Raw genomic sequence first — 12,184 nt, forward strand, 5'->3', positions numbered from 1 at the left:
AGCCCAACATTTCTGTTGCTAAGTGAGACAATTAAGTGAGTGTCGCCGCATTTTACAATTTTTCTTGCCACAGTTGTTAAGTGAATCCCTGCCGCTGTTGTGTTAGTGACACAGTTGTTAAGAGAATCAATCTGGCTTCCCCGTTGACTTTGCTTGTCACAAGGTTACAACAGAAGGTCACATGACCTCACGACACTGCAACTGTCATAAACACAAGTCAGTTGCTAAGCATCTGAATTTTGGTCACATGACCATGGGGATGCTTCAATGGTCAAAACAGGAAAAATGGTGAGAAGCCTCTTTTCAGTGCTGTTGTAATTTGAACAGTCACTAAATGAAAAGCTGTTAATTGAAGTATAACCTGTACTGTACAGCATACTCAGCACTTGGCAATAGTAATTCTAAATATTTGGAGGTAGATTCCCCCCTCCCCCATTTGTTTTTGGATAAAACAGAAAGAACAGGCCGTTTTCCTGCCAAAGATTTTCTTCTAAATTGATTTTGCTACAGGTATCTAGGTAAAAGTACCATATTTTTCAGACTATAAGAAGCACCGGAGTAAAAGACGCACCAAGTTTTTGAAGAGGCACTCTGCAAACCTCCCAAACTCCCAAACCTCCCAAACTCTCTGCACGCCTCATTTTTTTAAATAAAAAAACGGGACATGCATAGGCTTTGGGAGGCTTATAGAGTGCACATGGGGGGTGGGGTGGGGGCAAAAACGAGCAAAAAACAACCCATTTTTGCCCTCCCCAGCCCCCAGGAGCACTTTGCAGGCCTCCTAAACTCTGCACATCCATTTTTGCAAAGGGGGTGTGGTTTTGGGAGACCAAAAATGCTATATTCAGTGTATAAGATGCACCCAGATTTTCACCCTAAGAAAGGTGAGTCTTATACTCTGAAAAATACTCTATGTGTTCCTATGTATATATACATACACATATATATTTATCATTTAATTTAGCTAGCTAACTTATTTTAGGCTAAAATATCTAGGTTACTAATGAAGCACACTGACTTCTGAACTTAGCAGAGTATAAATTTCTTTTCCATCCAAACAAAAAAACTATTATTTTGTCTAGCCAGATTTTTCCGGAGAATTTTCTTCACCACTAGGCACAAACCTGAGTCTCAGCAATGGATTTAAAATATTGAAAAAGCCCCTTGCTGTTATCATGGTTAGAGTTTTAGCAAGTTATTTTGCCCAAATCTTACCTTCACCATCTTGCCTTCCAGCTAATATATCCGCACCGACCATGGTCCCTACGCCCAACAGGCAAACAGCAACAGCAATGAAATGGATTAATTTATATCTTGCACGGAGGATGAACCATGATAAAGCCATCAGCACAGGAATCCCAAAACAGTCCAGGAGCTGCCATATGCAAAAAGAAAGATCCCCATCATAAAAAAGAACAGGAAGTGGTATTTTCGCATCCAGATAGAGAGATGTTCAGGTATCTGACCGTGTAAACAGCCTAAATCAGAGGTGTCAAACTCAAGGCCCAGGGCTTGGATCTGGTCTGCAGGGTGTTTAGATCTGCGGGCAGAGGTGGGTTCCTTCCAGTTCGCTCCTATTCGGTAGAACCGGTTCGTCAACTCTACCGAACCGGTTAGAAGAGGTTCCACCAGTGGACCCGGAAAGCAGGCCACACCTACAGAAGAGGTTCCAAAAATTTTTGAAACCCACCACTGTCTGCGGGCCACCCTGGAAACAGAAAAAGACCAGCTTGCAGTGCCTCTGCCAGTGAGAAAAGACCAAGTGTAGCCCTCCTGAGCACCATTTTTGCTGGCAGAGAGGTGCAGCCGAAAACAGAGCTCGGGAGCTCGTTTTTGCTGGCAGAGCACTTGGGCTACTACAGACCCCCCACACACACACACACATGGACATGAGTGACATTGAGCGCCACACACACACACACACACACACACACACACACACACACGATCAAACACAACCTTGATGCAGCCCTCAATAAAATTGAGTTTGACAAACCCTGGCCTAAATGGCTTTTATACAGTTAGAAGCAGCAATAGTAATAGCACTTAGACTTATATACCGCTTTAGAGCCCTCTCTAAGCGATTTAAAGAGTCAGCATACCGCCCCCAACAATCTGGTCCTCATTTTACCCACCTCGGAAGGATGGAGGGCTGAGTCAGCCTGTTGAGATTTGAGCTGCTAGATTGCAGTCAGCTGGCAGTCAGCAGAAGTAGACTGCAGTACTGCACTCTAACCACAGAGCCACCACGGAAACTGTTTGATCTTCGGTAGATCAACCACAGCCAAGCAGAATGACACTTAGTAAATATATCAATGAGAGACCATGAGGAAGTCTAAGGACTGTAGCCTACACTAGGGAAAAAATTCTAGAAGGCAAGTCTTTCCAGACTGTTGCAGAGAAAGCTTAATGGCTGAACTCAACTCAAAGAGATATTTTTAAATTGTCTTCAATGGAACCCAGGACTATATAAACTAACTCTAAAGTCCTTCCAAAGCTGCTGATAAATTGAAAAATTAAAGACAGTTACTTTATACATAGTCATGTTATTAGCTTTAGATTAATGAAATATATTTTCCTTACTCTAAATTTAAATTAAACCAAAGTTATGCTTTGTTTTGGGAAATTTTCCCCCTCATGCCAACTATATCTTTGTCCTGGCCAAAGTTTAGTGCCCTAGTCAAACTTTTTGACAAAACTTTAACAAGATATGAATAAGAGCAACTAAAGTATGCTAATTCATGAGGTGATCGTGAGTATATTTTGAAATTAAAACCTGGCCACCACAGAACAGGAATCAAAGAGATTCTTCCTCTGATCTTTGTAATTTAGCATCCATTTCCTCCTGATTTATCCCCAAATATCCATACCATAAGAAATAGGTGTGATGTAGTGGTTAAGGTGTTAGATTAGGACTAGTAAATCCCAAGTTCAAGACTATCTTCAGGCATGGAAATTCATTGTGTAACTTTGAACCAACAACTCTCTGTTCAGCACAGTTTAAAAAGGGAAATTCTGAGCTTTGGAGGGAAGCTCAAGCAAGATATAAATTTAACAAATAAGTACTGTAGACAAGTATTTCTCAACTGTAGCAAGTTTAAGATATTTGGACTTCATGCTGGTTGGAAAACTTCATGCTGGTTGGAGAATTCTAGGAGTTGGAAGTCCACATATCTTAAATTTGCTACAGTTGCGAAACAGTTACAGACCTTCTAGCTAACACTAGATCAGTGGTAGTCAACCTGGTCCCTACCGCCCACTAGTGGGCGTTCCAGCTTTCATGGTGGGCGGTAGGGATTTGCTGTAACTCTGCTTTATAAATTTTATAAAGTAAAGTTACTTCCCTACTTTATAAATCACCATTACTGTGGAACCGGTGGGCGGTTAGAAAATTTTACTACTAACAGAAATACAAAAGTGGGCGGTAGGTATAAAAAGGTTGACTACCCCTCACTAGATCATTTGCTCCAATGTTAAGGTAAGGCTAAGATATATTTTTTTAAAAACTACTTTATTTTTTGGACTATAAAACACACTGGTGTATAAGACGCACCAAGATTTCAAAGACGTAAGTCAGGAAAAAAAAATTTTGTCTTCCTTGGCCCCAGGAACACTCTGCAGGGTTCAGCAGGGCTCGGGGGAGGCAAAAATGTACCAGTTTTTTGCCAAAACAGGGGCATTTTTTCCTTCCCCCCGCCCTGCTGAAACCTGCAGAGTGATTCAGGGGGGGTGAGGGAAGGCAAAAATGCCCCATTTTCCACAAAAATTTGATGTGGGGGCGGGGCTTCGGGAGGCCAAAAATAGCTGTATTCAGTTTATAAGACACATCAACATTTCCACAATCTTTTTTGGGGGGGGGAGGTGCGTCTTATACTCCTCAAAATACAGTAATCTTTTGAACTTTAAATAAAGCCCACAGAAGAACTTTGTACTAGAATTCTAGGATTTTATCCAGATTTCCTCATAAGGAGGCCCCACTTAATGCAAGGAAGCTCAGTGCCACTTGTGTCTTAGCAGCTGGTAAACAGCAACTGGGTTCCTACTGCTAGCAGCCTCAAAAGAAAATATATATATCTGCAAAACAGTTCTTCAAATTAAAATCAGTCTGAAAGCAAAGCAGACGGCATCGGTTTTTCTTATCGGAAACAAGCAGCTGGATCACTCTCACTTTTAAAAAAAAAAAAAACCTGCAACTTTGCCAAAGTGATTCCCAAAGAAGTATCTATGGGTCAGTAGGTTAAGGAGACCTTGAGAGTTTCTCCTGATTTATGGGTCGAAATATTGCTCCCCAAACACCAACTGAATTATAACATCGATATGTCCCCAGGTGCTTAGAAAAAGAATAGTTAAGCGTGTTAATCAATAGTCTAAATTTGAGATTGGGGTATATTTAATGTTTATTACTCAACAACAACATCCTGAATCAATCCACTGCAGGATGAAGACCACTTTGCTATGAGATTATGGACTGTAAACTTCCACTTTGATCTAATGCAGGTTGGTAGACAGATGCAGTATCTTTGATTTCCCAGTTTAGGGCTGAGACAGACTGATCCAAAGTCACCTAGCCAACTTTTATGCCTAAGAGAGACATAATTCAAACAACAATCTCCAAGCTTCTAGTCCCATGATGGCAAACCTAAGGCATGTGTGCCAGAGGTGGCACGCAGAGCCCTCTCTGTGGGCACGAGTGCGATCGCCAGCTACTCTTCTGGTTTCCGATGCGCGCATGCACGTCACCCAACTGAGTTTCCAGGACTCTGGTGCACACGAAGACCAGCTGGCTGGTGTACATGCACGCACCGGAAACCAGAAGACCAGGTGTCCAGTGCACATATGCGCACCAGCCAGCTAGTCTTTCAGTTTCCAGGGGGCTGGTGAGCAACACATGTTCCAGGTTGGGCACTGTGTGCCAAAAAGATTTGCCATCACTGTTCTAGTCCATTACCTTTAACTACTACAACTATCTATCTCTGATTTTTTAACATTATAGAGCAAAATGTTGGATTGTCAGGCGGGGAAGAGAGTACCTTCCACCAAAACCTCCCTACTTTTCTGGGAATTCACAAAATAATTATATAAAAATAATTATAATAATAAAAATAATAATAATTGAGCCGTGGTGGCACAGCGGTTAGAGTGCAGTACTGCAGGCTCCTTCTGCTGCCTGCTGTCTGCCTGCAATTTGGCAGATCGAATCTCACCAGGCTCAAGGTTAACTCAGTCTTCCATCCTTACCAAGGTGGGTAAAATGAGGTCCTAGATTGTTAGGGGCAAGATGCTGACTCTGTAAACCACTTATAGAGGGCTGTAAAAGCACTGTGATGCGGCATATAAGTCTAGGCACTATTGCTATAATGCTTCTTTTTCAATTCAGTCCTAATTTTAGACCGATAGAAATTTTCCTGCTTCAGTAGCATCAATACAAATATATGTATTATCAAAAAGATCTCCTCGTAAAGAAAAAGCCACTGATGAAACATCAACAGTGCCCTGTCAGCAAGGAAATGATTGTATCTAGTAGACTGCAGACTAAAACTCTGTTTGCATTTATTCGCAAAGTTGAGAATCCATTCACTGTTAAACTGTGAGTTCAATTGCACAATCCATCTCAGCAGCCGTGCCAAAGGATGTTCAGGCCTCAGACATAACAAAGGGCACAAAAGTGCAATGTTTTTACTTTGCAAAGAAGCTGATATAAGTCAAGGCTATGTGAAGAAACTCTCAGAGTGCATGCTGTGATCTTCCATTAATGGCTTTTCTTTGCCTGAAGGCTTTTAACAGCTTAAAAATCAGGGGTCAATGTGATCATTAAAACACATTTTACGGAGTGTATAAAATGAGGTCATTGTAAGTTTCGGTATAGCAACGTGGGATAACTTTTCCATTTGAATTCAGGAGCTACACGGAGAGGACCAGTGCTGTATTTTAAAAGCCATTTCGATCTTAAAACAGATGGAATCTGCATTCTGATAAGAGCCGTGGTGGTTGCAGTGGTTAGAATGCAGTATTGCAGGTTAACTCTGCCGATTGCCAGCAGTTCGATCCTGACCAGTTCAAGGCTGACTCTGTCTTCAATCCTTCTGAGGTCAGTAAAATGAGGACCCAGATTGCTGTGGGCAATATGCTGACTCTGTAAACTAATTAAAATAAAGATGGCATACTATGGCTCCTTTATGATTTGTGGACTTCAACTCCCAGAATTCCTGAGCCAGCATGGCTGGCTCAGGAATTCTGGGAGTTGAAGTCCACAAATCATAAAGGGCCATAGTTCTCCAGCCCTGCCTTAGAGAGTGTGGTATATATGAAGCGGTATATTGCAATATGCTATTGTTAATGGTATTCTAATTTATTGTACAACATTGAAATTACGATATTTTTCAGAGTATAAGACACACCAAGGTTTTGAAGAGGCAAATTTTAAAAAAGAAGTTTTTGCACTCTGCAGATCTCCCCAAAACAACCCGTTTTTCACAAAAACTGCCCCCCCTTTTTTTAAAAACATGAATAGCCCTTAGGAAGCTTGTAGAGTGGTCCTGGGAGGATGGAGGGCCAAAATGAGCAAAAAACGGCCTGTTTTTCACAAAAACGGGCCCATTTTTTAAATTTAAAAAAAGGGCATTAGGAAGCTTATAGAGTGCTGCTGGGGGGGGGGGCAAAATTGAACAAAGAACGGCCCTTTTGCTCGTTTCTTCCCTCCCCAGCCCCCAGGAGCTCTCTGAAAGCCTCCTACAAGCTATGTGCAGCCATTTTGGTGAAGGGGCGTGGTTTCAGGAGGCAAAGAAAAATGCTGCATTCAGTGTATAAGACGCACCCAGATTTTCAGCATAACTGATTTTTTCTATTACTGCATTCTCGCACCAACCCTATGAAACACAGAGATCCTCTCAAGATCACCAATAGTTAGGATCTAATTTGGATCATCCTATTATATTACATTGTAAATAGCAGTTGCCTAGACAAACTCTTGTCGCAGTAGAAATAATAATGCTTCACATGCCAAAATATTCACTATTCTTTTTACCTGGACACTTGTTATAGTTGTATATTGATAGGCTTTTACAATGGTGTAGTTAGCTTCCACATCAGCCAATCCAAGCAAAATGTATTTCCACCATTTCTTCTTTAGGATCTGCAAGAGTCCATCACCATCTGAAGAAAAAGCAATCATTTCAGTCTATCTACTATTCCACAGATGCTCCCTTTTTCTGTTCTACCAACATGGGAACTTAAAGGGAATGTAAGAAAAAGGCACACTTTGAAGCGGAGGTTAAGATAGTTGGCTGTCCGCATCATAAGAGATATATGTTGGATTTGATGCCTCTGAATCTATATGAGTGGTTAGAGTGCAGTACTGCAGGCTATTTCTGCTGACTGCCGACTGCTGACTGCAAGCAGTTTGGCAGTCCAAACCTCACCAGGCTCAAGGTTGACTCATCCTTCTGAGGTGGGTAAAATGAAAACCCAAATTGTTGGGGGCAATAGGCTGACTCTGCAAACCGCTTACAGAGGGCTATATAGGTAAAGCTTCCCCTCGCACATATGTGCTAGTTGTTCCCGACTCTAGGAAGGGTGCTCATCTCTGTTTCAAAGCTGAAGAGCCAGTGCTATCCGAAGACGTCTCTGTGGTCATGTGGCCGGCATGACTAAACGTCGAAGGTGCACAGAATGCTGTTACCTTCCCACCAAAGGTGATTCCTATTTTTCTACTTGCATTTTTACATGCTTTTGAACTGCTAGGTTGGCAGAAGCTGGGACAAGTAACGGGAGCTCACTCCGTTATGTGGCGTTAGGGATTCGAACCACCGAACTGCTGACCTTTCTGATCGACAAGTTCAGTGTCTTAGCCACTGAGCCACCGTGTCCCATAAGTGCTATCTAAGTGCTATAGCTATTTATTATTTTAGTTCTATGCTAGTCACCAAGAACTGCCTTGGTGAGTTGGTGAGCCTTATAAATTGGATGTATGGATGTATGGAAGGGAAGGAGGGAGGGAGGGAGGGAGGAAGAAAGGAAGAAAGGAAGGGAGGGAGGGATGGAGGGAGGGAGGGAGAGAGGGATAAAATTTAAGAAGAATTAAGTTAGGGGATGGAATGGACTATTCTGAAGGAGGACATGGTTGGAGAGTAATACAGGAACTCTTTGAACTCAATGTATTCCATTTTACCTTTCCTAAATGCAAGAGTTGTTGTGTACACTAGGAAAAGCAAACAATAGTTTATGAAACTCTGCAACATTGGAGTGTTGACGTTGTATTTCTCGGCAAGAAACTGGCTTGTGACCGCAGTCCCGCAAATCAGCAAGGAGAGTATTTGACCCAGGAGAAGTGTTTTCACAATATGCCTGCAAATGGAAAAGGAGAGTGGCCGAGAAAGACTTTATTTATCTATTTACAGAATAGGGCAATTCATAATACATGACAATGGCCTTGCAAATGCACTTGTATCTCTATTAGCAAGAAGAATTTAATCAGCCAAGCAATTATCAGTTGACCCAGATTCTGGGAGAAAAGTAACAATCAAGGGGCATTTGGTTACTTGGGTGAAGAGAAGAAGGTCTGATCCTACTGAACCAATTTCCACTGCTATCTAGCTCTCACTGCTAGGTAATAGCATTTCAAGTGGAGAAAATTTTCTACCATTCTCACAGGGGAATATTTAAACCGCAGAAGTTAGACTAGCAACAACAATTTCTAAGGATGAAGGAGAAAATGTTTTACATTTTATATATAATTGTGCCATATGAAAAGTAAAGCATAGCTTATATTCACATGAATGCCTCCAGGCTCCATAAGGATTTTAGTTGTTCTTGGGTAAATGTAAAGGTTCCCCTCGCACAGGAGTGAAATCCATTTACCTTTGATATGGGTTTGGTAGCAATGTGAGCACGCCTGAACCAGTAGCATTTTTTTTTGCTACCAGTTCGGGAGAACAGCTGGCATTTTTGCTACCGGTTCGAGCGAACCAATCCGAACTGGGTAGCATTTCACCCCTGTCCTCGCACTTATGTGCTAGTCGTGTCTGACTCTAGGGGGTGGTGCTCATCTCCATTTCAAAGCCGAAGAGCCAGCACTGACGGAAGACATCTCCATGATCATGTGGCCGGCATTACTAAACGCCAAGGTTCTTAGAACCTAATCATTGTTGCCAATCCTTGTTTGGAAAAGTCCTGTTCTATCCAGAAAAAAATAAAATGAAACTAGCCATGTTTGGGACATGACTAAAGGCACTAGATTAGAACCTAAAGTGTTATGTTTTAGTCCTGCCTAGGCATAAAAAGTCAACTGGGTGTCCCAGTCCCTCACTCTCAGCCCTAGAAAAGAAAGTGACAAGTCAGGATGATGCAGTGGTTAGAATGCAGCATTGCAGGCTAACTCTGCCCACAGCCAGGAGTTCAATCCTGACCATCCATTCTTCTGACTAAACCATCCATTCTTCTGAGGTCGGTAAAATGAGGAAAACCAGATTGTTGGGGACAATATGCTGACTCTGTAAATTGCTTAGGGATATAAAGCATTATAAAGCGGTATATAAATCTAAGTGCTATTGCTAAGAAGGTAATGGCAACAGAAACATTGGCAAGAATCCTGCATGGACTTGTTCTTGAAATCACCCAGTGAGTCACAGTTGGTTTGATGAACCATATCAGCGATAAAGTAAATTGACAGACATTCCTAGAAGACTAAGAGCAAGTGGTGATCACCAGTTTGTTTTCTGGTGAATGGTGCTTTCCAGTGGTGGGATGCAACCAGTTTAACAACCAGTTTGGTGAGTGTGCGCTTCAATAGTTAGTTAGTTAATTAGTTAGTTAGTTAGTGAGTTAGTTAGTTAGTTAGTTTATTGGTTTTGTATGCTGCCCATTCCCAAAGGACTCCGGGCGGCTTACAATACCTTTTTAAGCTTCAAAACTTACCTTCGATGTCAACGCCTGTGAGTAAAACAGCTAACACGCGGCAATCCGCTGTGCTGCGCTAATTAGCTGAGCCAGTGGTGAGATTCAATTTTTTTACTACCGGTTCTGTGGGCATGGCTTAGTGGGCGTGGCACAGGAAGGATGCTGCAAAATCTCCGCTCTCACCCCACTCCAGGGGAAGGATACTGCAAAATCCCCAATCCCACCTCACTCTGGGGCCAGCCAGAGGAGGTATTTGCCGGTTCTCCGAACTACTCAAAATTTCCACTACCGGTTCTCCGGAACCTATCAGAACTGCTGAAATTTCACCCCTGAGCTGAGCTAAAAAACAGGGGAAGCACCGGGGGGGGGGGGTGAGGGGGGAATGCTCACCGGAACTACCGGTTCACCCAAACTGGTCCAAACCGGCTGAATCCCACCCCTAATGCTATCCATCCACAGCAACTTTTGTATGAATAGGCAAACATTTTATGCCGGTAACAATGCCCATATGTGCTGTCATAATTTTAACTGTCCTCAAACATTGCTCACAACTTCTTTTGCTTATTTACTTTAAGAATCCTACCACATCTTACTTTCCCTCATTGGTCTCAGAGGCTTGTTCTTCAAATGCAAACCTATTAATTTAATGTATTATTATTTACAACAATTTTTTTCCTATACTTTTCCCCAGTGCAATATTACATACAAGTTCTAGCATTAAATTGCATAGAGGCATTTTGTTATATGAACAGCTCAATGCGTCATAACACCTAACTTTTGCCCCATGGAACACAATCAATATTGGAGATTAATAGTACATAAAAAGATGTGCCAAACAGAAGTGCTGTCAGAACGATGGAAATTAAAGAGGCAGTGCGTTCGCAAATGCTTTAGTAGCGAAGGAAGACAAAGGAGTGGGGTTTAACATTATAATATTGGAACGATGGCCGAAAATACCAGTAATATCAGCTCTGGAAATCTATTTTCCATAAAGAAAGGACTGCAGGCATGCTTGCATAATAAGCATGTTTTTCTCTGCTAATTTTCCTAATTGTGCTACTGGGATAGCTATTGATTACCGCTTCTTATCAATTATTTATCATCCCATAAATAAAAGAATTATCTTTTGGCTGCCTTTCCCTACCCCACTTTACAATGACAGAAAAGATTAATAGCTTCTTCTTGGATGAGGTAATGGGAATGATCTCAGACAGACTTTTAGTTATGCAGAATAAGATCCTGATTTATTCTGCTGACCCAAAACCACAATAAGGGTTGTTCGCCTGTGAATATACAGTATCCTTGATCATTTGCACGTTCACTGCAAGGGTGTTAGCCCTATGGGTTAAAAAAATCAAATTAAAAGATGGAGGAAGGAGACCATTGTGCAAGGAATAACATTAAAGGAGGATGTGGCTGAAGGAACTGATGTTCCTAATTCTATTTGAAGGATCCTGAATGGTTGAGGGTTAGAGTGCCTAAGTGTAACCCCATATCTCAAGTGGAGGCTCTTAGCAGATAACAACACAGTGTGTGAATGTAGAGAGATGCAGAACTCGGCCCATCTGTTGGTATGTTGGCTACTACCAGAAACAAGTACTAATGCTGACTTATTTTTGGCCAATGACAAAGCCAAGGAGGTGGCTTCATTCCGGCACTTTAAAGTTTAATCCGGAGGTGGGTCTTGATGTCGCAACGACACGACATGCAATCTTGGGGTTCCAGGATTGCTGTCGATATCTCTGTTGCTGGACGGTCCTTTTTGGATCTAAACTGTTCTGAAGGAATGGTGATAGAGAACAGCATGTCCTGCTGATCTCAGGGACATCGCAAAGTCCCTGATCGATCCAGAAGAAAGCTCTTTTTGCCTGCTACAAGAGAAGCAGTCAAAATGGCTGCAGAAGGTTGGGACAGTCCCCTGAAATGGAAGCAGAACAGGAGAGACAGTGTGTTGAAATGGTGAGAAAAATCCTTATTATTAGAGAAGAGGAAACACAAAAGACAGTTAAAATAAAATTGAGAAGGAAATAAGCGACAAATTAACCCTGGTTTAAATCTATCATGTTATCTTTTCCACTTTAATTTTGTTTGTTTTCTATGGATGGACCTTTTACAAATGCCTCTTACGTTTAAACTGGATTGGTCTTTTTTTCCCCTTCTTCCTCCATACTTTTTCCATTTTTTGTATTTGTGGATTAAAAGTTTCTTTCCTTGCAAGGCTCGGCCGGATCTTTAAACATTTTTTTTCTTCTCTTCCAGAGTTCAGAGCTTAGAAAGAGAGGCAAAAACA

The 12,184-nt window shown here is 41.8% G+C and overlaps 1 protein-coding gene across 1 annotated transcript in view; it reads right to left on the reverse strand.

The window, feature by feature from the left end:
* Nucleotides 1-12,184, reverse strand: part of SLC35F2 (solute carrier family 35 member F2) — a 38,389-nt gene that overhangs the window by 16,618 nt on the left and 9,587 nt on the right. The window contains exons 2-4 of the mRNA XM_087721179.1: nucleotides 8,168-8,343; nucleotides 7,025-7,152; nucleotides 1,216-1,375 (exon numbers count right to left, since the gene is read on the reverse strand). Of these exons, the coding sequence (XP_087577305.1) occupies nucleotides 1,216-1,375; nucleotides 7,025-7,152; nucleotides 8,168-8,343 (464 nt within the window). The remainder of the gene's footprint in view (nucleotides 1-1,215; nucleotides 1,376-7,024; nucleotides 7,153-8,167; nucleotides 8,344-12,184) is intronic.

Source organism: Thamnophis sirtalis, unplaced genomic scaffold (genome assembly GCF_051295495.1).
Source record: "Thamnophis sirtalis isolate CommonGarterSnake01/CBP01778 unplaced genomic scaffold, rThaSir2_p1.2 scaffold_8, whole genome shotgun sequence".
Lineage (NCBI taxonomy): Eukaryota > Metazoa > Chordata > Lepidosauria > Squamata > Natricidae > Thamnophis > Thamnophis sirtalis.